The 26,897-nt window shown below is 47.1% G+C and overlaps 1 protein-coding gene across 1 annotated transcript; it reads left to right on the top strand.

The window, feature by feature from the left end:
* LOC139569647 (activating transcription factor 7-interacting protein 1-like) lies at positions 1 to 26,526 on the top strand. The gene is made up of 9 exons (XM_071391063.1): positions 1 to 157; positions 10,707 to 10,785; positions 15,358 to 15,489; positions 17,708 to 17,794; positions 18,387 to 18,463; positions 20,711 to 20,786; positions 21,561 to 21,713; positions 24,459 to 24,808; positions 26,193 to 26,526. Exons 2-9 carry the CDS (start codon positions 10,708 to 10,710, stop codon positions 26,392 to 26,394), a joined length of 1,155 nt encoding a protein of 384 aa, XP_071247164.1. The 5' UTR covers positions 1 to 157; position 10,707; the 3' UTR covers positions 26,395 to 26,526.
* Positions 26,527 to 26,897: the final 371 nt, after the last annotated feature.

The raw sequence follows: 26,897 nt of genomic DNA, 5'->3' as shown, positions 1-26,897 counted from the left end.
GGGTTAGTTTCCGGAAGCCCCGTCTCGGTGCCCTCTGTTTTCCTCCTGTTTCGGTAGCTGCTAACGGAGCTAGTTACTTGACAAGAAAGAAACCCCTGCAGAGAAAAAACATTGAAAACCTTGAAAGCTTCTGCTTTATTTTAAAAGATCGAGACAGGTTTGTGTCACGTTTTCTAATCTGGAATAATTTTTATTAATTCATTGGAAATGTTGGAGCGATTGTGAGATGCTAGTGCCGTAGCTAGTTAACGTTAGACATGTAACGTTATCTAGCTAACGTTCGTTTTTCCTGCATCCCGATTGCAAGGTTATGTTAGTGAGCTAGACCGAGGGAGGATTTTTGTGCAAATGTACATATGTATGTATCTTAAACCAGAATTGTTTTGGTATAACCGGTGTGAAATATCTCCGAGATCTTAAAATAGTTGTTTTCCTTGTACGGTAAAGGCCACGGTATTTGTGGAGCGATAGGTAACGGTACTTCGAGTGTGACTGGTTCGAGTCCAATTTGGGGCGCATATGGAAAGTAGCAGCTACCTAACTTGCAAATGTTGTTAGCCCGCCAGCTCGGTAACAAACTTGGTATTTATTAGTCCACAGCCCACCCATTAAAAAAAAACGTGTTGTTCCGTGACCATAGAAACGAAACTGCAAAATGTCAACAACATTGTGCAGATCATGTTTATGAACATAAACACTTTCAAAACGTGCAAAGGTTTCGGTTCCTTAAATTTCTGCCTTGCCAGAGTTGCCTTGTTGCTCGCCGCCATTGGACTCTGGAGCAGTGGAAACACGTCCTCTGGAGAAATAAATCACGCTTCGCCATCTGGAAGTCTGACAGAAAAATCTGGGTTTTGGCGGATGCCAGGAGAACCGCTACCTATCCCAATGCAAACTTTAAAGTTTGGTGGAGGAGGAATAATGGTCTGGGGCTGTTTTTCATGGTTCGGGCCCCTTAGTTTCAGTGAAGAGATTTCCTAATACTACAGCATACAATGACATTCTAGACGATTCTGTCCTTCCAACTTTGTGGCAACAGTTTGGGGAAGGCCCTTTCCTGTTTTAGCATGACAATCAATCCGATGTATTTATAACCATTTTTACATCAGCAGATGTAACAAAGTGCTATACAGAAATGTTTTCATTCAGGAGATACGGGTTCCCATCCTACCATGAGACAGCCATGTTTTCATTCAGGAGATACGGGTTCCCATCCTACCATGAGACAGACATGTTTTCATTCAGGAGATACGGGTTCCCATCCTACCATGAGACAGAAATGTTTTCAGTTAGGAGATACGGGTTCCCATCCTACCATGAGACAGACATGTTTTCATTCAGGAGATACGGGTTCCCATCCTACCATGAGACAGACATGTTTTCATTCAGGAGATACGGGTTCCCATCCTACCATGAGACAGCCATGTTTTCAGTTAGGAGATACGGGTTCCCATCCTACCATGAGACAGACATGTTTTCATTCAGGAGATATGGGTTCCCATCCTACCATGAGACAGACATGTTTTCATTCAGGAGATACGGGTTCCCATCCTACCATGAGACAGACATGTTTTCATTCAGGAGATATTGGTTCCCATCCTACCATGAGACAGCCATGTTTTCATTCAGGAGATATGGGTTCCCATCCTACCATGAGACAGCCATGTTTTCATTCAGGAGATATGGGTTCCCATCCTACCATGAGACAGCCATGTTTTCATTCAGGAGATACGGGTTCCCATCCTACCATGAGACAGACATGTTTTCATTCAGGAGATATTGGTTCCCATCCTACCATGAGACAGACATGTTTTCATTCAGGAGATATTGGTTCCCATCCTACCATGAGACAGCCATGTTTTCAGTTAGGAGATATGGGTTCCCATCCTACCATGAGACAGACATGTTTTCATTCAGGAGATATGGGTTCCCATCCTACCATGAGACAGACATGTTTTCATTCAGGAGATATGGGTTCCCATCCTACCATGAGACAGAAATGTTTTCAGTTAGGAGATACGGGTTCCCATCCTACCATGAGACAGACATGTTTTCATTCAGGAGATATTGGTTCCCATCCTACCATGAGACAGACATGTTTTCATTCAGGAGATACGGGTTCCCATCCTACCATGAGACAGCCATGTTTTCATTCAGGAGATATTGGTTCCCATCCTACCATGAGACAGCCATGTTTTCATTCAGGAGATATGGGTTCCCATCCTACCATGAGACAGACATGTTTTCATTCAGGAGATACGGGTTCCCATCCTACCATGAGACAGCCATGTTTTCATTCAGGAGATATTGGTTCCCATCCTACCATGAGACAGCCATGTTTTCATTCAGGAGATATTGGTTCCCATCCTACCATGAGACAGCCATGTTTTCATTCAGGAGATATGGGTTCCCATCCTACCATGAGACAGCCATGTTTTCATTCAGGAGATATGGGTTCCCATCCTACCATGAGACAGCCATGTTTTCATTCAGGAGATATGGGTTCCCATCCTACCATGAGACAGCCATGTTTTCATTCAGGAGATATGGGTTCCCATCCTACCATGAGACAGCCATGTTTTCATTCAGGAGATATTGGTTCCCATCCTACCATGAGACAGCCATGTTTTCATTCAGGAGATATGGGTTCCCATCCTACCATGAGACAGACATGTTTTCATTCAGGAGATATGGGTTCCCATCCTACCATGAGACAGACATGTTTTCAGTTAGGAGATACGGGTTCCCATCCTACCATGAGACAGACATGTTTTCATTCAGGAGATACGGGTTCCCATCCTACCATGAGACAGCCATGTTTTCAGTTAGGAGATACGGGTTCCCATCCTACCATGAGACAGACATGTTTTCATTCAGGAGATATGGGTTCCCATCCTACCATGAGACAGACATGTTTTCAGTTAGGAGATACGGGTTCCCATCCTACCATGAGACAGACATGTTTTCAGTTAGGAGATACGGGTTCCCATCCTACCATGAGACAGCCATGTTTTCATTCAGGAGATATTGGTTCCCATCCTACCATGAGACAGCCATGTTTTCATTCAGGAGATATTGGTTCCCATCCTACCATGAGACAGACATGTTTTCATTCAGGAGATACGGGTTCCCATCCTACCATGAGACAGACATGTTTTCATTCAGGAGATACGGGTTCCCATCCTACCATGAGACAGCCATGTTTTCATTCAGGAGATATTGGTTCCCATCCTACCATGAGACAGCCATGTTTTCATTCAGGAGATATTGGTTCCCATCCTACCATGAGACAGCCATGTTTTCATTCAGGAGATAGTGGTTCCCATCCTACCATGAGACAGCCATGTTTTCATTCAGGAGATATTGGTTCCCATCCTACCATGAGACAGCCATGTTTTCATTCAGGAGATATGGGTTCCCATCCTACCATGAGACAGCCATGTTTTCATTCAGGAGATATAGGTTCCCATCCTACCATGAGACAGCCATGTTTTCATTCAGGAGATATTGGTTCCCATCCTACCATGAGACAGCCATGTTTTCATTCAGGAGATATGGGTTCCCATCCTACCATGAGACAGACATGTTTTCATTCAGGAGATATTGGTTCCCATCCTACCATGAGACAGCCATGTTTTCATTCAGGAGATATGGGTTCCCATCCCCCACCCTCCTGTTAGGGTTCGTTCCTTACGTCCTTCCTTGTCAATCATTGGGTTCATTGGTGAAATTAGCATTATGACAATATATTTAAATAAATAATTTAAAAGCCTTTATTAATGCAATTGCAGACAGAAGTTGACAAACAGGAACATGGCACGCATGTTTCTGAGTAAGTTCTGGTTCTGCACGTAACAAAAAGTCTCCAGTTGTTTTATTAAACCCAAAGTCGCGCCCTGATGATGTCACTGCCTACGTCAACATCCTCTACTCCTGGGACCAGAACCAGCCTACAACGCTGTAGAAACACGGGCTTTTATTAGCTAAACACTTAGCAGTAAATGTCCCCCTGGGACCAGAACCAGCCTACAACGCTGTAGAAACATGGCCTTTATTAGCTAAACACTTAGCAGTAAATGTCCCCCTGGGACCAGAACCAGCCTACAAGGCTGTAGAAACAGGGCCTTTATTAGCTAAACACTTAGCAGTAAATGTCCCCCTGGGACCAGAACCAGCCTACACCGCTGTAGAAACAGGGCCTTTATTAGCTAAACACTTAGCAGTAAATGTCCCCCTGGGACCAGAACCAGCCTACAACGCTGTAGAAACAGGGTCTTTATTAGCTAAACACTTAGCAGGAAATGTCCCCCTGGGACCAGAACCAGCCTACAACGCTGTAGAAACAGGGCCTTTATTAGCTAAACACTTAGCAGGAAATGTCCCCCTGGGACCAGAACCAGCCTACAACGCTGTAGAAACAGGGCCTTTATTAGCTAAACACTAAGCAGTAAATGTCCTCCTGGGACCAGAACCAGCCTACAAAGCTGTAGAAACAGGGCCTTTATTAGCTAAACACTAAGCAGTAAATGTCCTCCTGGGACCAGAACCAGCCTACAAAGCTGTAGAAACAGGGCCTTTATTAGCTAAACACTAAGCAGTAAATGTCCTCCTGGGACCAGAACCAGCCTACAAAGCTGTAGAAACAGGGCCTTTATTAGCTAAACACTTAGCAGTAAATGTCCCCCTGGGACCAGAACCAGCCTACAATGCTGTAGAAACAGGGCCTTTATTAGCTAAACACTTAGCAGTAAATGTCCCCCTGGGACCAGAACCAGCCTACAAGGCTGTAGAAACAGGGCCTTTATTAGCTAAACACTTAGCAGGAAATGTCCCCCTGGGACCAGAACCAGCCTACAAGGCTGTAGAAACAGGGCCTTTATTAGCTAAACACTTAGCAGTAAATGTCCCCCTGGGACCAGAACCAGCCTACAATGCTGTAGAAACAGGGCCTTTATTAGCTAAACACTTAGCAGTAAATGTCCCCCTGGGACCAGAACCAGCCTACAAGGCTGTAGAAACAGGGCCTTTATTAGCTAAACACTTAGCAGTAAATGTCCCCCTGGGACCAGAACCAGCCTACAAGGCTGTAGAAACAGGGCCTTTATTAGCTAAACACTTAGCAGTAAATGTCCCCCTGGGACCAGAACCAGCCTACAATGCTGTAGAAACATGGCCTTTATTAGCTAAACACTTAGCAGTAAATGTCCCCCTGGGACCAGAACCAGCCTACAAGGCTGTAGAAACAGGGCCTTTATTAGCTAAACACTTAGCAGTAAATGTCCCCCTGGGACCAGAACCAGCCTACACCGCTGTAGAAACAGGGCCTTTATTAGCTAAACACTTAGCAGTAAATGTCCCCCTGGGACCAGAACCAGCCTACAACGCTGTAGAAACAGGGTCTTTATTAGCTAAACACTTAGCAGGAAATGTCCCCCTGGGACCAGAACCAGCCTACAACGCTGTAGAAACAGGGCCTTTATTAGCTAAACACTTAGCAGGAAATGTCCCCCTGGGACCAGAACCAGCCTACAACGCTGTAGAAACAGGGCCTTTATTAGCTAAACACTAAGCAGTAAATGTCCTCCTGGGACCAGAACCAGCCTACAATGCTGTAGAAACAGGGCCTTTATTAGCTAAACACTAAGCAGTAAATGTCCCCCTGGGACCAGAACCAGCCTACAAAGCTGTAGAAACAGGGCCTTTATTAGCTAAACACTAAGCAGTAAATGTCCTCCTGGGACCAGAACCAGCCTACAAAGCTGTAGAAACAGGGCCTTTATTAGCTAAACACTTAGCAGGAAATGTCCCCCTGGGACCAGAACCAGCCTACAACGCTGTAGAAACAGGGCCTTTATTAGCTAAACACTTAGCAGGAAATGTCCCCCTGGGACCAGAACCAGCCTACAACGCTGTAGAAACAGGGCCTTTATTAGCTAAACACTTAGCAGGAAATGTCCCCCTGGGACCAGAACCAGCCTACAACGCTGTAGAAACAGGGCCTTTATTAGCTAAACACTTAGCAGGAAATGTCCCCCTGGGACCAGAACCAGCCTACAACGCTGTAGAAACATGGCCTTTATTAGCTAAACACTTAGCAGGAAATGTCCCCCTGGGACCAGAACCAGCCTACAACGCTGTAGAAACAGGGCCTTTATTAGCTAAACACTTAGCAGGAAATGTCCCCCTGGGACCAGAACCAGCCTACAACGCTGTAGAAACATGGCCTTTATTAGCTAAACACTTAGCAGGAAATGTCCTCTTCCCCCAAAGTAGATTTATTGTGAAACGTTTGCCTCGTCGTATCTCCTTCACTCCCCTGCAGAGTTCTGTCTGAGGGGCCTCTTTTCTAAAAAGGCAGAAAGAGAGAGAGAGAGAGAGAGAACTATAATACAACTGTAGAACAATTCTAAACTTCTACGGTGAATATATATTGTTAATCTGAAGTCTAAAAGCCTATAAATGTAAGGAGGAACGGGTCTTATAACCCCTCCCCTTCTATTAATAAAACATAAGCATCCTACCATGAGACAGACATGTTTTCATTCAGGAGATATTGGTTCCCATCCCCCATCCTACCATGAGACAGACATGTTTTCATTCAGGAGATATGGGTTCCCATCCCCCATCCTACCATGAGACAGACATGTTTTCATTCAGGAGATATGGGTTCCCATCCCCCATCCTACCATGAGACAGACATGTTTTCATTCAGGAGATATGGGTTCCCATCCCCCATCCTACCATGAGACAGCCATGTTTTCATTCAGGAGATATGGGTTCCCATCCTACCATGAGACAGACATGTTTTCATTCAGGAGATATGGGTTCCCATCCTACCATGAGACAGACATGTTTTCATTCGGGAGATATGGGTTCCCATCCTACCATGAGACAGCCATGTTTTCATTCAGGAGATATGGGTTCCCATCCCCCATCCTACCATGAGACAGCCATGTTTTCATTCAGGAGATATGGGTTCCCATCCCCCATCCTACCATGAGACAGACATGTTTTCATTCAGGAGATATGGGTTCCCATCCCCCATCCTACCATGAGACAGACATGTTTTCATTCAGGAGATATGGGTTCCCATCCTACCATGAGACAGACATGTTTTCATTCAGGAGATATGGGTTCCCATCCCCCATCCTACCATGAGACAGACATGTTTTCATTCAGGAGATATGGGTTCCCATCCTACCATGAGACAGACATGTTTTCATTCAGGAGATATGGGTTCCCATCCCCCACCCTACCATGAGACAGACATGTTTTCATTCAGGAGATATGGGTTCCCATCCTACCATGAGACAGCCATGTTTTCATTCAGGAGATATGGGTTCCCATCCCCCATCCTACCATGAGACAGCCATGTTTTCATTCAGGAGATATGGGTTCCCATCCCCCATCCTACCATGAGACAGCCATGTTTTCATTCAGGAGATATGGGTTCCCATCCCCCATCCTACCATGAGACAGCCATGTTTTCATTCAGGAGATATTGGTTCCCATCCCCCATCCTACCATGAGACAGACATGTTTTCATTCAGGAGATATTGGTTCCCATCCCCCATCCTACCATGAGACAGACATGTTTTCATTCAGGAGATATTGGTTCCCATCCCCCATCCTACCATGAGACAGCCATGTTTTCATTCAGGAGATATGGGTTCCCATCCCCCACCCTACCATGAGACAGACATGTTTTCATTCAGGAGATATGGGTTCCCATCCCCCATCCTACCATGAGACAGCCATGTTTTCATTCAGGAGATATGGGTTCCCATCCTACCATGAGACAGCCATGTTTTCATTCAGGAGATATTGGTTCCCATCCCCCATCCTACCATGAGACAGCCATGTTTTCATTCAGGAGATATTGGTTCCCATCCCCCATCCTACCATGAGACAGACATGTTTTCATTCAGGAGATATTGGTTCCCATCCCCCATCCTACCATTAGACAGCCATGTTTTCATTCAGGAGATATGGGTTCCCATCCCCCATCCTACCATGAGACAGACATGTTTTCATTCAGGAGATATGGGTTCCCATCCTACCATGAGACAGACATGTTTTCATTCAGGAGATATTGGTTCCCATCCCCCATCCTACCATGAGACAGACATGTTTTCATTCAGGAGATATGGGTTCCCATCCTACCATGAGACAGACATGTTTTCAGTCAGGAGATATGGGTTCCCATCCCCCATCCTACCATGAGACAGACATGTTTTCATTCAGGAGATATGGGTTCCCCTCCCCCAGTTTTTTTTTTTAAAGATGATTGCCGAGAAAAGTATTGTCCGAACCCCATTGGGTATCTCACTGCACTTTCATATGTCATGTCTCGAAATATCCAGACAGACGGATTTAAAAGAAGTACATTTTACATTGTAATACTTCTGACAGCCAAATTTCTAACTCCGCCCATAACTGTTGGACTTTACAACATTCCCAGAAGGTATTGGGTTATTGAGTCATTGGTTACTTTTACACTTAAAAGCCATGACTCTGCCGTCGTGGTGTAGAAGTATGTGAATTTTGTCTCTTGTCTATAATAAATTCTATTATATTATATATTATATATTTATCTGTAAGGTTTTATATCATACCGAGGGGGGGGGTGACCTTGATCACGTATTGTTAAAACGAGAGGATCTTTAACTTAAAGACCCTTTGCTCCCTTCGGTCTCAACGTGGACTTTGATCTGAAGCCATTCTTGTGATTATTGTGACTTTGCCATTGTAATTGTTTGTAAGCTTGTGGTAGTCTATGATCGTATGCTATCCATTTGTTTTTTTGTATGCTGCTCTTTGTATGCCATTTTAATATTGGAGAATTAACCAATATATATAAACGAGTCATCCCGCAGGGTTTGTGATTATACCCTGATGAAGACAGCTTGGCTGTCGAAACGTTGGTAATTACATTTTTTGCATCTGAGCTCCTAGAGTGTGCGGCTCTCCTTTTATTTTTACGTTTTCTACTCCGCTAGCCAGCACCTCGCCTAAACAGGTGTGCGTTTCTTTCTCTTCTAGATTTATATCATACCGATCATATATCATTTTCTGACTCAGATAGTGGTTCTCCCCCAATAACTCTGATGTCCAAAAGAGTTTAAAAAATCGAAATTTCTTGATATGAAACTTTTAAAGTTTCATGTAATTTGAAAAATATCTCCATTGGTCAGTCCAACATTCTGTGATGGAAATCCATGTATTTCCTGTTGCCAAGTCATTTCCTGTACCTTTTTTAAATATTCCATGTATCACTTTTAGTTATTTCCAACTCATTTTCTCATGACTCTCTCTTGTCCTTCGGCAGCAATCAATCACATTTATTTATAAAGCCCTTTTTTTTTTACGTCAGCAGATGTCACAAAGTGCTTATACAGAAACCCAGTCTTTTTTAAACCCCAAACAGCAAGCAATGCAGGTATAGAAGCACGGCGGCTAGGAAAAACTCCCTAGAAAGGCAGAAACCTAGAGAGGAACCAGGCTATGAGGGGTGGCCAGTCCTATTCTGGCTGTACCGGGTTGGAGATTATAACAGAACATGGCCAAGATGTTCAAATGTTCATAAATGACCAGCAGGGTCAAATAATAATAATCACAGTAGTTGTCGAGGGTGCAACAAGTCAGCCACCTCAGGAGTTAAATGTCAGTTGGCTTTTCATAGCCGATCAGACATGATGATCAATATGTTTTGGAACCTCGAATCGCAATAAAATCACAGTATCGAATCGCGATACATATATATATATTGGCACCTACGTATGGTGATGATATCGTATCGTCAGGTCCCTTTCTCTCCGCGCTGAAGGCAGTCGAGTTATTGGGATCAGGGCTCGCTATCTTAAAATAATGTTCGCTCTCGCTCGCTCAAATGCCGTAGGCCAAGGCAGTGGTGATTTTAGCATGTAAGTCTTGATGGGGCAACCCCCAACAATTTTTATTTGGGGGGGGGGGGGGTGCATGCCAGCAAAACCACTAAACAACCCCATATGTTAATTGTACTATGCCGGTAACAAACGGTGCCCACACACTGTTAGGGCCGCCCATAAAGCTGTCCCAACACCTTACCACTGATACACCTGGCTTTCAGAGGAGCCTTGTCTGGCAGCCAAAAACAGGTCATTGAGCCTCATTTTTACTGCCTTTTAAATAAATAAAAACATAGCTGACATGGCTGACAAGCTTGCAACAAAATGCGGTTTCTAATGACAATTGCGATGTACAAAACTATGGCATAAGGAGACAACGAGAGGATAAGAGGCAATCTGTAATTTAGATTCTAGTACGCACAGAAAGCTTATTTCTCTTAAATGTTGTGCCCAAATTTGTTTACACCCCTATTAGTGTTGAGTATTGTTGAGTATTTATGTCTGTAATAATTAAAATCACTTTTTATGGGGAAAAACTCATTCTGATTGGTTAGGCCTGGATCCCCACCAATGGCTATGCCCCTTCCCAGTCATGTGACATCCATAGATTAGGGCCAATTTATAAATTTAAACTGGCTGATATTCTTCTATGAGCTGTAACTCAATAACATCTTAGAAATTGTTGCATGTTGCGGTTTAAAAAAAATATTTTTATTCAGTAATAGTTACATATTTCAAATATAGTCATTAACCATCCAGAACTGTTAAGTAATTGTTTGTTTCGTGTAGTGTGAACCATTCTGTCTTCATTCTTACCAGGATGAGGAAGAGGACCAGAGAGCATGACGCTGGGTCACCTGACTCTGACCAGCCAACCAAGATCTTCTCCAAGTATGAGGTAAGCAGTCTGGTCATATTCCGTTGGCACGACTCTTAAATTGGCTTTCTGTTGTGGAATGTTTTTTTTGGTATGGTGTGTCCTGCTGAACACAGCCCTCTGGTATGTCTGGGTACAGGGTCTGGTGTGTCCTGGTACAGGGTCTGGTGTGTCCTGGTACAGGGTCTGGTGTGTCCTGGTACAGGGTCTGGTGTGTCCTGGTACAGGGTGTGGTGTGTCCTGGTACAGGGTATGGTGTGTCCTGGTACAGGGTATGGTGTGTCCTGGTACAGGGTCTGGTGTGTCCTGGTACAGGGTGTGATCTGGTGTGTCCTGGTACAGGGTCTGGTGTGTCCTGGTACAGGGTGTGTCCTGGTACAGGGTCTGGTGTGTCCTGGTACAGGGTCTGGTGTGTCCTGGTACAGGGTCTGGTGTGTCCTGGTACAGGGTCTGGTGTGTCCTGGTACAGGGTCTGGTGTGTCCTGGTACGGGGTCTGGTGTGTCCAGGTACGGGGTCTGGTGTGTCCAGGTACAGGGTCTGGTGTGTCCTGGTACAGGGTCTGGTGTGTCCTGGTACAGGGTCTGGTGTGTCCTGGTACAGGGTCTGGTGTGTCCTGGTACAGGGTCTGGTGTGTCCTGGTACAGGGTCTGGTCTGGTGTGTCCTGGTACAGGGTGTGGTGTGTCCTGGTACAGGGTCTGGTGTGTCCTGGTACAGGGTGTGTCCTGGTACAGGGTCTGGTGTGTCCTGGTACAGGGTCTGGTGTGTCCTGGTACAGGGTCTGGTGTGTCCTGGTACAGGGTCTGGTGTGTCCTGGTACAGGGTCTGGTGTGTCCTGGTACAGGGTCTGGTGTGTCCTGGTACAGGGTCTGGTGTGTCCTGGTACAGGGTATGGTGTGTCCTGGTACAGGGTCTGGTGTGTCCTGGTACAGGGTATGGTGTGTCCTGGTACAGGGTCTAGTGTGTCCTGGTACAGGGTATGGTGTGTCCTGGTACAGGGTCTGGTGTGTCCTGGTACAGGGTATGGTGTGTCCTGGTACAGGGTCTGGTGTGTCCTGGTACAGGGTATGGTGTGTCCTGGTACAGGGTCTGGTGTGTCCTGGTACAGGGTCTGGTGTGTCCTGGTACAGGGTCTGGTGTGTCCTGGTACAGGGTCTGGTGTGTCCTGGTACAGGGTCTGGTGTGTCCTGGTACGGGGTCTAGTGTGTCCTGGTACAGGGTCTGTTGTGTCCTGGTACAGGGTCTGGTGTGTCCCGGTACAGGGTCTGGTGTGTCCTGGTACAGGGTCTGGTGTGTCCTGGTACAGGGTCTGGTGTGTCCTGGTACAGGGTCTGGTGTGTCCTGGTACAGGGTCTGGTGTGTCCTGGTACAGGGTGTGTCCTGGTACAGGGTCTGGTGTGTCCTGGTACAGGGTGTGTCCTGGTACAGGGTCTGGTGTGTCCTGGTACAGGGTCTGGTGTGTCCTGGTACAGGGTCTGGTGTGTCCCGGTACAGGGTGTGTCCTGGTACAGGGTGTGTCCTGGTACAGGGTCTGGTGTGTCCTGGTACAGGGTATGGTGTGTCCTGGTACAGGGTCTGGTGTGTCCTGGTACAGGGTCTGGTGTGTCCTGGTACAGGGTCTGGTGTGTCCTGGTACAGGGTCTGTTGTGTCCTGGTACAGGGTCTGGTGTGTCCTGGTACAGGGTCTGGTGTGTCCTGGTACAGGGTCTGGTGTGTCCTGGTACAGGGTCTGGTGTGTCCTGGTACAGGGTCTGGTGTGTCCTGGTACAGGGTGTGGTGTGTCCTGGTACAGAGTCTGGTGTGTCCTGGTACAGGGTGTGGTGTGTCCTGGTACAGAGTCTGGTGTGTCCTGGTACAGGGTCTGGTGTGTCCTGGTACAGGGTGTGGTGTGTCCTGGTACAGGGTCTGGTGTGTCCTGGTACAGGGTCTGGTGTGTCCTGGTACAGGGTCTGGTGTGTCCTGGTACAGGGTCTGGTGTGTCCAGGTACAGGGTCTGGTGTGTCCTGGTACAGGGTCTGGTGTGTCCTGGTACAGGGTCTGGTGTGTCCTGGTACAGGGTATGGTGTGTCCAGGTACAGGGTCTGGTGTGTCCTGGTACAGGGTCTGGTGTGTCCTGGTACAGGGTCTGGTGTGTCCTGGTACAGGGTCTGGTGTGTCCTGGTACAGGGTCTGGTGTGTCCTGGTACAGGGTCTGGTGTGTCCTGGTACAGGGTCTGGTGTGTCCAGGTACAGGGTCTGGTGTGTCCTGGTACAGGGTCTGGTGTGTCCTGGTACAGGGTGTGTCCTGGTACAGGGTGTGGTGTGTCCTGGTACAGGGTCTGGTGTGTCCTGGTACAGGGTCTGGTGTGTCCTGGTACAGGGTCTGGTGTGTCCTGGTACAGGGTGTGTCCTGGTACAGGGTCTGGTGTGTCCCGGTACAGGGTGTGGTGTGTCCAGGTACAGGGTCTGGTGTGTCCTGGTACAGGGTGTGTCCTGGTACAGGGTCTGGTGTGTCCTGGTACAGGGTCTGGTGTGTCCTGGTACGGGGTCTGGTGTGTCCTGGTACAGGGTCTGGTGTGTCCTGGTACAGGGTCTGGTGTGTCCTGGTACAGGGTCTGGTGTGTCCTGGTACAGGGTCTGGTGTGTCCTGGTACAGGGTCTGGTGTGTCCTGGTACAGGGTCTGGTGTGTCCAGGTACAGGGTCTGGTGTGTCCTGGTACAGGGTCTGGTGTGTCCTGGTACAGGGTCTGGTGTGTCCTGGTACAGGGACTGGTGTGTCCTGGTACAGGGTCTGGTGTGTCCTGGTACAGGGTCTGGTGTGTCCTGGTACAGGGTCTGGTGTGTCCTGGTACAGGGTCTGGTGTGTCCTGGTACAGGGTCTGGTGTGTCCTGGTACAGGGTCTGGTGTGTCCTGGTACAGGGTGTGTCCTGGTACAGGGTCTGGTGTGTCCTGGTACAGGGTCTGGTGTGTCCTGGTACAGGGTCTGGTGTGTCCTGGTACAGGGTCTGGTGTGTCCTGGTACAGGGTCTGGTGTGTCCTGGTACAGGGTGTGGTCTGGTGTGTCCTGGTACAGGGTCTGGTGTGTCCTGGTACAGGGTCTGGTGTGTCCTGGTACAGGGTGTGGTCTGGTGTGTCCTGGTACAGGGTCTGGTGTGTCCTGGTACGGGGTCTGGTGTGTCCTGGTACAGGGTGTGTCCTGGTACAGGGTCTGGTGTGTCCTGGTACAGGGTCTGGTGTGTCCAGGTACAGGGTCTGGTGTGTCCTGGTACAGGGTCTGGTGTGTCCTGGTACAGGGTGTGTCCTGGTACAGGGTGTGGTGTGTCCTGGTACAGGGTCTGGTGTGTCCTGGTACAGGGTCTGGTGTGTCCTGGTACAGGGTCTGGTGTGTTCTGGTACAGGGTCTGGTGTGTCCTGGTACAGGGTCTGGTGTGTCCTGGTACAGGGTCTAGTGTGTCCTGGTACAGGGTCTGGTGTGTCCTGGTACAGGGTCTGGTGTGTCCTGGTACAGGGTCTGGTGTGTCCTGGTACAGGGTCTGGTGTGTCCTGGTACAGGGTCTGGTGTGTCCTGGTACAGGGTCTGGTGTGTCCTGGTACAGGGTCTGGTGTGTCCTGGTACAGGGTCTGGTGTGTCCTGGTACAGGGTCTGGTGTGTCCAGGTACAGGGTCTGGTGTGTCCTGGTACAGGGTCTGGTGTGTCCAGGTACAGGGTGTGGTGTGTCCTGGTACAGGGTCTGGTGTGTCCTGGTACAGGGTCTGGTGTGTCCTGGTACAGGGTCTGGTGTGTCCTGGTACAGGGTCTGGTGTGTCCTGGTACAGGGTCTGGTGTGTCCTGGTACAGGGTCTGGTGTGTCCCGGTACAGGGTCTGGTGTGTCCTGGTACAGGGTGTGTCCTGGTACAGGGTCTGGTGTGTCCCGGTACAGGGTCTGGTGTGTCCTGGTACAGGGTCTGGTGTGTCCTGGTACAGGGTCTGGTGTGTCCTGGTACAGGGTGTGTCCTGGTACAGGGTCTGGTGTGTCCTGGTACAGGGTCTGGTGTGTCCTGGTACAGGGTCTGGTGTGTCCTGGTACAGGGTCTGGTGTGTCCTGGTACAGGGTCTGGTGTGTGTGTATATTAACCAGGTGTGTGATCTCCCCAGGTACAGGGTCTGGTGTGTGTATTAACCAGGTGTGTGTATTAACCAGGTGTGTTCTCCCCAGGTACAGGGTCTGGTGTGTGTATTAACCAGGTGTGTGTATTAACCAGGTGTGTTCTCCCCAGGTACAGGGTCTGGTGTGTGTATTAACCAGGTGTGTGTTCTCCCCAGGTACAGGGTCTGGTGTGTGTATTAACCAGGTGTGTGTATTAACCAGGTGTGTTCTCCCCAGGTACAGGGTCTGGTGTGTGTGTGTATTAACCAGGTGTGTTCTCCCCAGGTACAGGGTCTGGTGTGTGTATATTAACCAGGTGTGTGTTCTCCCCAGGTACAGGGTCTGGTGTGTATATTAACCAGGTGTGTGTTCTCCCCAGGTACAGGGTCTGGTGTGTATTAACCAGGTGTGTGTGTATATTAACCAGGTGTGTTCTCCCCAGGTACAGGGTCTGGTGTGTATATTAACCAGGTGTGTTCTCCCCAGGTACAGGGTCTGCTCCAGCAGGAGGTGCAGAGCGCCATGAAACAGTCTGAATCCAAGATGGAGTCTCTACTAGAGAGGGTCCAGCTGCTGGAATGTGAACCCAAATACGACCTGGTCATACGCAGACTGGAGGTAGGGAGGAGGGGGGGGGGGGGGGGTCCAGACTGGAGGTAGGGAGGAGGGGGGGGGGTCCAGACTGGAGGTAGGGAGGAGGGGGGGTCCAGACTGGAGGTAGGGAGGAGGGGGGGGGTCCAGACTGGAGGTAGGGAGGAGGGGGGGGGGGTCCAGACTGGAGGTAGGGAGGGGGGGGGGGTCCAGACTGGAGGTAGGGAGGGGGGGGGGTCCTGACTGGAGGTAGGGAGGGGGGGGGTCCTGACTGGAGGTAGGGAGGAGGGGGGGTCCAGACTGGAGGTAGGGAGGAGGGGGGGGGTCCAGACTGGAGGTAGGGAGGGGGGGGGGGTCCAGACTGGAGGTAGGGAGGAGGGGGGGTCCAGACTGGAGGTAGGGAGGGGGGGGGGGGGGGTCCAGACTGGAGGTAGGGAGGGGGGGGGGGGGGGTCCAGACTGGAGGTAGGGAGGAGGAGGGGTCCAGACTGGAGGTAGGGAGGAGGGGGGGTCCAGACTGGAGGTAGGGAGGAGGGGGGGTCCAGACTGGAGGTAGGGAGGAGGGGGGGTCCAGACTGGAGGTAGGGAGGAGGGGGGGGGGTCCAGACTGGAGGTAGGGAGGAGGGGGGGGGGTCCAGACTGGAGGTAGGGAGGGGGGGGGGGTCCAGACTGGAGGTAGGGAGGGGGGGGGGGTCCTGACTGGAGGTAGGGAGGGGGGGGGTCCTGACTGGAGGTAGGGAGGAGGGGGGGTCCAGACTGGAGGTAGGGAGGAGGGGGGGGGTCCAGACTGGAGGTAGGGAGGGGGGGGGGGTCCAGACTGGAGGTAGGGAGGAGGGGGGGTCCAGACTGGAGGTAGGGGAGGGGGGGGGGGGGTCCAGACTGGAGGTAGGGAGGGGGGGGGGGGGGGGGTCCAGACTGGAGGTAGGGAGGAGGAGGGGTCCAGACTGGAGGTAGGGAGGAGGGGGGGTCCAGACTGGAGGTAGGGAGGAGGGGGGGTCCAGACTGGAGGTAGGGAGGAGGGGGGGTCCAGACTGGAGGTAGGGAGGAGGGGGGGTCCAGACTGGAGGTAGGGAGGAGGGGGGGTCCAGACTGGAGGTAGGGAGGAGGAGGGGTCCAGACTGGAGGTAGGGAGGAGGGGGGGTCCAGACTGGAGGTAGGGAGGAGGGGGGGTCCAGACTGGAGGTAGGGAGGAGGAGGGGTCCAGACTGGAGGTAGGGAGGAGGGGGGGTCCAGACTGGAGGTAGGGAGGAGGGGGGGTCCAGACTGGAGGTAGGGAGGAGGGGGGTCCAGACTGGAGGTAGGGAGGAGGGGGGTCCAGACTGGAGGTAGGGAGGAGGGGGGTCCAGACTGGAGGTAGGGAGGAGGGGGGGGGGGGGTCCAGACTGGAGGTAGGGAGGAGGGGGGTCCAGACTGGAGGTAGGGAGGAGGGGGGTCCAGACTGGAGGTAGGGAGGAGGGGGGGGGGGGGTCCAGACTGGAGATAGGGAGGAGGGGGGGTCCAGACTGGAGGTAGGGAGAAGGGGGGGTCCAGACTGGAGGTAGGGAGGAGGGGGGGTCCAGACTGGAGGTAGGGAGGAGGGGGGGTCCAGACTGGAGGTAGGGAGGGGGGGTCCAGACTGGAGGTAGGGAGTAATAACAATAATAACCCTCCTCTCTCTACTAATAGAAACCCTGGTTAGAGGAGGAATAACCCTGTGTCTCTACTAATAGAAACCCTGGTTAGAGGAGGAATAACCCTGTGTCTACTAATAGAAACCCTAGTTAGAGGAGGAATAACCCTCCTCTCTCTCTACTAATAGAAACCCTAGTTAGAGGAGGAATAACCCTGTGTCTCTACTAATAGAAACCCTGGTTAGAGGAGGAATAACCCTGTGTCTCTACTAATAGAAACCCTAGTTAGAGGAGGAATAACCCTGTGTCTCTACTAATAGAAACCCTGGTTAGAGGAGGAATAACCCTGTGTCTCTACTAATAGAAACCCTAGTTAGAGGAGGAATAACCCTGTGTCTCTACTAATAGAAACCCTGGTTAGAGGAGGAATAACCCTCCTCTCTCTCTACTAATAGAAACCCTAGTTAGAGGAGGAATAACCCTGTGTCTCTACTAATAGAAACCCTGGTTAGAGGAGGAATAACCCTGTGTCTCTACTAATAGAAACCCTGGTTAGAGGAGGAATAACCCTGTGTCTCTACTAATAGAAACCCTGGTTAGAGGAGGAATAACCCTACCCCACCCTGTGTTTCTCAGGCTCACATAAAGAAGGTGAAGAGGAGGGGGGATGCTGCCATCTCTTATGTCAGGATGCTACGACCTCCATTAGTTAAACGCAATCAGGTAGGAGACACACACTCCTTTCTCCTTTCTGTCCTCTCTCTTCTCTATCTCTCTCTCTCTCTCTCTCTCCTTTCTGTCCACTCTCTCTCTCTCTGCGCTCTCTCTCTCTCTCTCTCTCTGCGCTTTCTCTCTCTCTCTCTGTCCTCTCTCTCCTTTCTGTCCTCTCTTTCTGTCCTCTCTTTCTGTCCTCTCTCTCTGGCCTCTCTCTGGCCTCTGTCTCTGCTCTTTCTCCTTTCTGTCCTATCTCTCTGGCCTCTCTCTCTGTCTCTCTGGCCTCTCTCTCTGTCTTCTCTCTCTCTGCTCTTTCCCTTTCTCCTTTCTGTCCTCTCTCTCTGGCCTTTCTCTCTGTCTCTCTGGCCTCTCTCTCTGTCTCTCTCTCTCTCTCTGTCTTCTCTCTCTCTGCTCTTTCTCCTTTCTTCTCCTCTCTCTCTGTTCTCAACCTCTGTCTCTCTGTCCTCTCTCTCGCTCTCTGTTCTCTCTCTCTCTCTCCTCTCTCTGACAACACTGTAGAGACACGCGGTCGTGGTCACACACCATTGTTTATACGTTCCGTGGCGGTAATGTAGTCAAAGATAATGATGTGTGTCTCCAGAGGATGCTGGGTTCTGGTCTTGTGGATCTGACTGAGACCGAGACTGAGAGAGGACTGAGTACTGTGGACATCAGCAGGTAGACACACACACACACACACACACACACACACACACACACACACACACACACGTCACACATGTCACACACACACACTCCACAGTACACACAGTAGGTCCTGTACCGCTAAGAAATTAAATTTCCTTTTCACCCCTGGCTCTGACAGGAAGTGGTGTTTCCCATCTATGATACTACATATATTCAATATATATGACTCAGGACATATAGTATGTATTTATAGTATATATCAGGACATATAGTATGTATTTATAGTATATATCAGAACATATAGTATGTATTTATAGTATATATCAGGACATATAGTATGTATTTATAGTATGTATATATATATCAGGACATACAGTATGTATTTATAGTATATATATATCAGGACATACAGTATGTATTTATTTACATTTACATTTAAGTCATTTAGCAGACGCTCTTATCCAGAGCGACTTACAAATTGGTGCATTCACCTTATGACATCCAGTGGAACAGCCACTTTACAATAGTGCATCTAAATCTTTTAGTATATATCAGGACATACAGTATGTATTTGTAGTATATATATATCAGGACATACAGTATGTATTTATAGTATATATATATCAGGACATACAGTATGTATTTATAGTATATATCAGGACATACAGTATGTATTTGTAGTATATATATATCAGGACATACAGTATGTGTATATATATATCAGGACATACAGTATGTATTTGTAGTATATATATATCAGGACATACAGTATGTGTATATATATATCAGGACATACAGTATGTATTTATAGTATATATATATCAGGACATACAGTATGTGTATATATATATCAGGACATACAGTATGTATTTATAGTATATATATATCAGGACATACAGTATGTGTATATATATATCAGGACATACAGTATGTATTTGTAGTATATATATATCAGGACATACAGTATGTATTTATAGTATATATATATATCAGGACATACAGTATGTATTTATAGTATATATCAGGACATACAGTATGTATTTGTAGTATATATATATCAGGACATACAGTATGTGTATATATATATCAGGACATACAGTATGTATTTGTAGTATATATATATCAGGACATACAGTATGTGTATATATATATCAGGACATACAGTATGTATTTATAGTATATATATATCAGGACATACAGTATGTATTTGTAGTATATATATATCAGGACATACAGTATGTATATATATATGTATCAGGACATACAGTATGTATATATATATATATATATCAGGACATACAGTATGTATATATATATATATATATGTATCAGGACATACAGTATGTATTTGTAGTATATATATATCAGGACATACAGTATGTATTTATAGTATATATATATCAGGACATACAGTATGTATATATATATATATGTATCAGGACATACAGTATGTGTATATATATATCAGGACATACAGTATGTATTTGTAGTATATATATATCAGGACATACAGTATGTATTTATAGTATATATATATCAGGACATACAGTATGTATATATATATATATGTATCAGGACATACAGTATGTGTATATATATATCAGGACATACAGTATGTATTTGTAGTATATATATATCAGGACATACAGTATGTATTTATAGTATATATATATCAGGACATACAGTATGTGTATATATATATCAGGACATACAGTATGTATTTGTAGTATATATATATCAGGACATACAGTATGTATTTGTAGCATATATATATCAGGACATACAGTATGTATTTGTAGTATATATATATCAGGACATACAGTAAGTATTTGTAGTATATATATATATCAGGACATACAGTATGTATTTGTAGTATATATATATATATATATATCAGGACATACAGTATGTATTTGTAGTATATATATATCAGGACATACAGTATGTATTTGTAGTATATATATATCAGGACATACAGTATGTATTTGTAGTATTCAGGTCTATAAGTTCGGGTGCCAGTCAGTATTTACTGCGGAGGCCATCTTGTTAGAGCTGTTGATGATAATCCACCATTTTATTAATGTTATTGGGTTAAAGGGTCGTCGTGGGTACATTCAATATAATTCTACCATAAGCCGCCTCCAAAGGTGTTTTGGGGGGGAGAATTTGTTAGTACGTCCAAGGAACATGGGACCAGCACTTTAAATGTTGTGTTTTTAATATTTTTGTTCAGTGTTTAATAATAATATAGTAATATCTATAATCTATGTGGTTCAGGTCAGATTCTGATGAGGAAGACTCAGCTGAGAAGCAGAGGAAGAGGAAGGTGGTAGATGGTTTCTGGCAGAAAATGGTAACGTACACACACACACACACACACACACTACACACTACACACACACACACTACATACTACACACACACACACACACATACACACACACACACACACACACACACACACACACACACACACACACACACCTACACACACACACACCTACACACTACATACTACACACACACACTACATACTACACACACACACACACACACACCTACATACTACACACACACACACCTACATACTACACACACACTACACACACATACACACACACTACACACACATACACACACACATACTACACACACACACACACATACTACACACACACACCTACACACACACACACACACACACACACACACACACACTACATACTACACACACACACCTACATACTACACACACACACAACACACACACACACACACACACACATACATACTACACACACACACACCTACACACACACACACACACACACACTACATACTACACACACACACACACTACACACACACACACACTACACACACACACACCTACACACACACACACACACACACACACACACCTACACACACACACCACACACACACTACACACACCTACACACACACTACACACACACCACACACACACTACACACACACACACACACACATACAGGGGCTAACTCGGGGGGCTCACCCCCACATCTCACACACCACTACTGATTCTGAGACTCTGATAGGTTCTGATACTAACAGCTTGTCTGTGGTTGGTTGTTTGTCTTTCTAGATGTCCAATAAGAAGGCCCCAGACACGAAGAGAGAAAAGGAGAGGAATGGAAAGAAACACAACAGCCCTCTTCCTCCTACCACTCCTCCTCTTCCTCCTACCACCCCTCCTCCTCGTTCTCCTCTTCCTCCCGTTCTCTCTCCTCAAGTACTGGTAGGTTTCTGCTACACTCTGACCTCTCCATTCCATTCTTCTGAAAGTAGTTATTATTAGTAGTGGTTAGTAGTGGTTATTAGTAGTGGTTATTAGTGGTTATTAGTAGTGGTTATTAGTAGTGGTTATTGGTAGTGGTTATTAGTGGTTATTAGTAGTGGTTATTAGTAGTGGTTATTGGTAGTTAGTAGTAGTGGTTATTAGTAGTGGTTATTAGTAGTGGTTATTAGTAGTGGTTATTAGTGGTTATTAGTAGTGGTAGTTATTAGTAGTGGTTAGTAGTAGTAGTTATTAGTGGTGGTTAGTAGTGGTTATTAGTAGTGGTTATTAGTAGTTATTAGTGGTGGTTAGTAGTAGTAGTTATTAGTAGTGGTTAGTAGTGGTTATTAGTAGTTATTAGTAGTGGTTATTATGGTTATTATTAGTGGTTATTAGTAGTGGTAGTTATTAGTAGTGGTTAGTAGTGGTAGTTATTAGTAGTGGTTAGTAGTAGTAGTTATTAGTAGTGGTTAGTAGTAGTAGTTATTAGTGGTGGTTAGTAGTGGTTATTAGTAGTGGTTATTAGTAGTTATTAGTGGTGGTTAGTAGTAGTAGTTATTAGTAGTGGTTAGTAGTGGTTATTAGTAGTTATTAGTAGTGGTTATTAGTAGTAGTTATTAGTAGTGGTTAGTAGTAGTAGTTATTGGTAGTGGTTATTAGTAGTGGTTATTAGTGGTTATTAGTAGTGGTTATTAGTAGTGGTTATTAGTAGTGGTTATTAGTAGTGGTTATTAGTAGTGGTTATTATTAGTGGTTATTAGTAGTAGTTATTAGTAGTGGTTATTAGTAGTGGTTATTAGTAGTGGTTAGTAGTAGTGGTTAGTAGTAGTAGTTATTAGTAGTGGTTAGTAGTAGTGGTTAGTAGTAGTAGTAGTTATTAGTAGTGGTTATTAGTAGTGGTTATTAGTAGTGGTTATTAGTAGTGGTTATTAGTAGTGGTTATTAGTAGTGGTTATTAGTAGTGGTTATTAGTGGTTATTAGTAGTGGTTATTAGTGGTTATTAGTAGTGGTTATTAGTAGTGGTTATTAGTAGTGGTTATTGGTATTTAGTAGTGGTTATTAGTAGTTAGTAGTAGTGGTTATTAGTAGTTATTAGTAGTAGTTATTAGTAGTGGTTAGTAGTAGTAGTTATTAGTGGTGGTTAGTATTAGTGGTGGTTAGTAGTAGTTATTAGTAGTTATTAGTAGTAGTAGTTATTAGTAGTGGTTAGTAGTAGTAGTTATTAGTGGTGGTTAGTAGTGGTTATTAGTAGTGGTTATTAGTAGTTATTAGTGGTGGTTAGTAGTAGCAGTTATTAGTAGTGGTTAGTAGTGGTTATTAGTAGTTATTAGTAGTGGTTATTAGTAATAGTTATTAGTAGTGGTTAGTAGTAGTAGTTATTAGTGGTGGTTAGTAGTGGTTATTAGTAGTTATTAGTGGTGGTTAGTAGTAGTAGTTATTAGTAGTGGTTAGTAGTGGTTATTAGTAGTTATTAGTAGTGGTTATTAGTAGTAGTTATTAGTAGTGGTTAGTAGTAGTAGTTATTGGTAGTGGTTATTAGTAGTGGTTATTAGTGGTTATTAGTGGTTATTAGTAGTGGTTATTAGTAGTGGTTATTAGTAGTGGTTATTAGTAGTGGTTATTAGTAGTAGTTATTAGTAGTGGTTATTAGTAGTGGTTATTAGTAGTGGTTATTAGTAGTGGTTAGTAGTAGTGGTTAGTAGTAGTGGTTATTAGTAGTGGTTAGTAGTAGTAGTTATTAGTAGTGGTTAGTAGTAGTAGTTATTAGTAGTGGTTATTAGTAGTGGTTATTAGTAGTGGTTATTAGTAGTGGTTATTAGTGGTTATTAGTGGTTATTAGTGGTTATTAGTGGTTATTAGTGGTTATTAGTAGTGGTTATTAGTAGTGGTTATTGGTATTTAGTAGTGGTTATTAGTAGTTAGTAGTAGTTATTAGTAGTAGTTATTAGTAGTAGTTATTAGTAGTGGTTAGTAGTAGTAGTTATTAGTGGTGGTTAGTAGTAGTTATTAGTAGTTATTAGTAGTGGTTATTAGTAGTTGTTATTAGTAGTGGTTAGTAGTAGTAGTTATTAGTGGTGGTTAGTAGTGGTTATTAGTAGTGGTTATTAGTAGTTATTAGTGGTGGTTAGTAGTAGTAGTTATTAGTAGTGGTTAGTAGTGGTTATTAGTAGTTATTAGTAGTGGTTATTAGTAGTAGTTATTAGTGGTGGTTAGTAGTAGTAGTTATTAGTGGTGGTTAGTAGTAGTAGTTATTAGTAGTGGTTAGTAGTAGTTATTAGTAGTAGTTATTAGTAGTGGTTATTAGTAGTGGTTAGTAGTGGTTAGTAGTAGTAGTTATTAGTAGTGGTTAGTAGTAGTAGTTATTAGTGGTGGTTAGTAGTAGTAGTTATTAGTAGTGGTTAGTAGTAGTGGTTATTAGTAGTTATTAGTAGTTATTTGTATTAGTTATTAGTGGTTATTAGTGGTTATTGGTGGTTATTAGTAGTTATTGGTGGTTATTAGTAGTTATTGGCAGTGGTTATTAGTAGTTATTAGTAGTTATTAGTAGTTATTGGTAGTTATTGGTAGTTATTGGTAGTTATTAGCAGTGGTTATTAGTGGTTATGATGCAGCAACATTATAGTCTTCTGAAAGTAGTTATTTTCTATCTGTCTCTCTCAGTATCTTCCTGACCATGTAACCTCTCCCTCCTCTTGTGTGTGTAGAAGGTAGAGGCTGCTGCAGTACCAGTGACCAGACCGCCAGTCACGTCTCCGGACGGTCCAGTGAAAACGGAGGGCACGGTCAAGATGGAAACCACGGTTAAGACAGAGGAGTCCTCGTCTCCTCCTGTCGCTCTTCGTGTTCCTCCGTCTCAGAGTGAGCTGCTGTCCCATCTCCCTCCTCTCCCCCCGACCCCTTTCCCTTCCTCCCTCCCCCTCGAGGCCGCCTCCTACTCCATCCCCCAGAAGCCCCTAGTACACCTGGCCCGTATCCGAAACCCTGCCCCCTGTCTGGTCATCCACTGGAGGGTCACTGAGGAAGACCCCGCAGCGCCGGACATGGACAGTTACAGGTACAGACACACGCGGAGCGACCCGGTTCTAGGGGTCCATGAAAGTGAATGGTTTACAGTTACAGGTACAGACACACGCGGAGCGACCCGGTTCTAGGGGTCCATGAAAGTGAATGGTTTACAGTTACAGGTACAGACACACGCGGAGCGACCCGGTTCTAGGGGTCCATGAAAGTGAATGGTTTACAGTTACAGGTACAGACACACGCGGAGCGACCCGGTTCTAGGGGTCCATGAAAGTGAATGGTTTACAGTTACAGGTACAGACACACGCGGAGCGACCCGGTTCTAGGGGTCCATGAAAGTGAATGGTTTACAGTTACAGGTACAGACACACACGGAGCGACCCGGTTCTGGGGGTCCATGAAAGTGAATGGGGCAATTTGTCAAACTTTCAAATCAACTGAAATAATGTCCATATTTTTGGTGATTTTATGATTACCATTTAAAAACAACGCTCTTCCTACCCCCTCTTCCCCCCCTCGCTCCCTCTTCCCCCCCTCGCTCCCTCTTCCCCCTTCCCTCCCTCTTCCCCCCTCCCTCCCTCTTCCCCCCTCCCTCCCTCTTCCCCCTCCCTCTCCCCCCTCCCTCTCCCCCCTCCCTCTTCCCCCTCCCTCTCCCCCCTCCCCTCTCTCTCCTCCCTCCCCTCTCTCTCCTCTCTCCCCCTCCTCCACTCTCTCCCTCCCCTCTCTCTCCCCCTCCTCCCCCCTCTCTCTCTCCTCCCTCCCCTCTCTCTCCTCTCTCCCCCCTCCTCCCCTCTCTCTCTCCCCCTCCTCCCCCCTCTCTCTCTCCTCCCTCCCCTCTCTCTCCTCCTCCCCTCCTCCCCCCCTCCTCCCCTCCCTCTCCCCTCCCTCTCCTTCCCTCCCTCTCTCTCCTCCCTCTCCCTCCCCCCTCTCTCCTCCCTCCCCCCCTCTCCCCCCTCCTCCCCTCTCCCTCTCTCTCCCCCCTCCCATCTCTCCCTCCCTCCCCCCTCTCTCCTTCCTCTCCCCTCTCCCCCTCCCCCCCTCTCCCTCTCTCTCCCCCTCCTCCCCTCTCTCCCTCCCTCCCCCTCCTCCCCTCTCCCTCCTCCCCTCTCTCTCCCCCTCCCCCCTCTCTCCTCCCTCTCCCCCCTCCTCCCCCCTCCTCCCCTCTCCCCCTCCTCCCCTCTCCCCCTCCTCCCCTCTCCCTCTCTCTCCCCCTCCTCCCCTCCCTCTTTCTCCTCCCTCTCCCTCCCCCTCTCTCCTCCCTCCTCCCCTCTCCCTCTCTCTCCCCCCTCCCATCTCTCCCTCCCCCTCCTCCCCTCTCCCTCTCCCTCCTCCCCTCTCTCCCTCCCTCCCTCTCCCCCTCCTCCCCTCTCCCCCTCCCTCTCTTCCCCTCCTCCCCTCCCTCTCTCTCCCCCCTCCAGTATCTACATCGCTCAGGAGAGTCATAGCAGCAGCGTCTCCCCGTCCTGGAGGAATGTGGGTGTGGTCAAGGCCCTGGCCCTGCCCATGGCTGTCACGGTAACCAAGTACCAATCGGGTACCACCTACGTCATCGTGGTGGGCAAGGACCGGTATGGTCGCTACGGACCGTACAGCGACATACAGACTGTCCTCCTGGCATAGAGACGTGGTTGGGAGTTCTGTCCGTCTAGATTGAAGGCCACTCTGGGCCCCCCAGAGGTGAGAGTTGAAAGGTTACTGAGATCTAGTGACCTGCTAGACTCCCGGTATTCTCTGTGCTACCATCTAAAGAGGAACAGAAGAAGAAAGAAATGAATTTTTGTGTGTGTTTTCAATAGCATTACCGATCCAATGAAGGATAGGCAGCGACACGTCACCCAACTCACTCCACGGGGGGGGGGGTGGCTGAGCGTCTGGGGGGGGGGGGGGCTGAGTGAGTGTCTGGGGTGGAAGGGGGGGGTGGCTGAGCGTCTGGGGGGGGGGGGGGCTGAGTGAGTGTCTGGGGTGGAAGGGGGGGGGGGTGGCTGAGTGCTCGGGGTGGAAGGGGGGGGTGGCTGAGTGTCTGGGGTGGAAGGGGGGGGGGGGCTGAGCGTTTTAGTCAACTGTTAGTACATCTGTCCTAGTTGAGTCAACTCTGTTAGTATATCTGTCCTAGTTGAGTCAAC

The sequence above is a fragment of the Salvelinus alpinus genome, chromosome 1 (genome assembly GCF_045679555.1).
Source record: "Salvelinus alpinus chromosome 1, SLU_Salpinus.1, whole genome shotgun sequence".
In the NCBI taxonomy this organism is placed as follows: Eukaryota; Metazoa; Chordata; class Actinopteri; order Salmoniformes; family Salmonidae; genus Salvelinus; species Salvelinus alpinus.
This window is presented reverse-complemented; position numbering and strand designations above follow the sequence as displayed.

What these genes read in the sequence shown, in the direction of transcription:
- LOC139569647 (XM_071391063.1), top strand. Translation starts at nt 10,708, where the DNA reads ATGAGGAAGAGGACCAGAGAGCATGACGCTGGGTCACCTGACTCTGAC. An exon ending in CATTAGTTAAACGCAATCAG is followed by an intron (nt 17,795 to 18,386) that starts GTAGGAGACACA and finishes GTGTGTCTCCAG; the next exon opens with AGGATGCTGGGTTCTGGTCT. An exon ending in CCGGACATGGACAGTTACAG is followed by an intron (nt 24,809 to 26,192) that starts GTACAGACACAC and finishes TCCCCCCTCCAG; the next exon opens with TATCTACATCGCTCAGGAGA.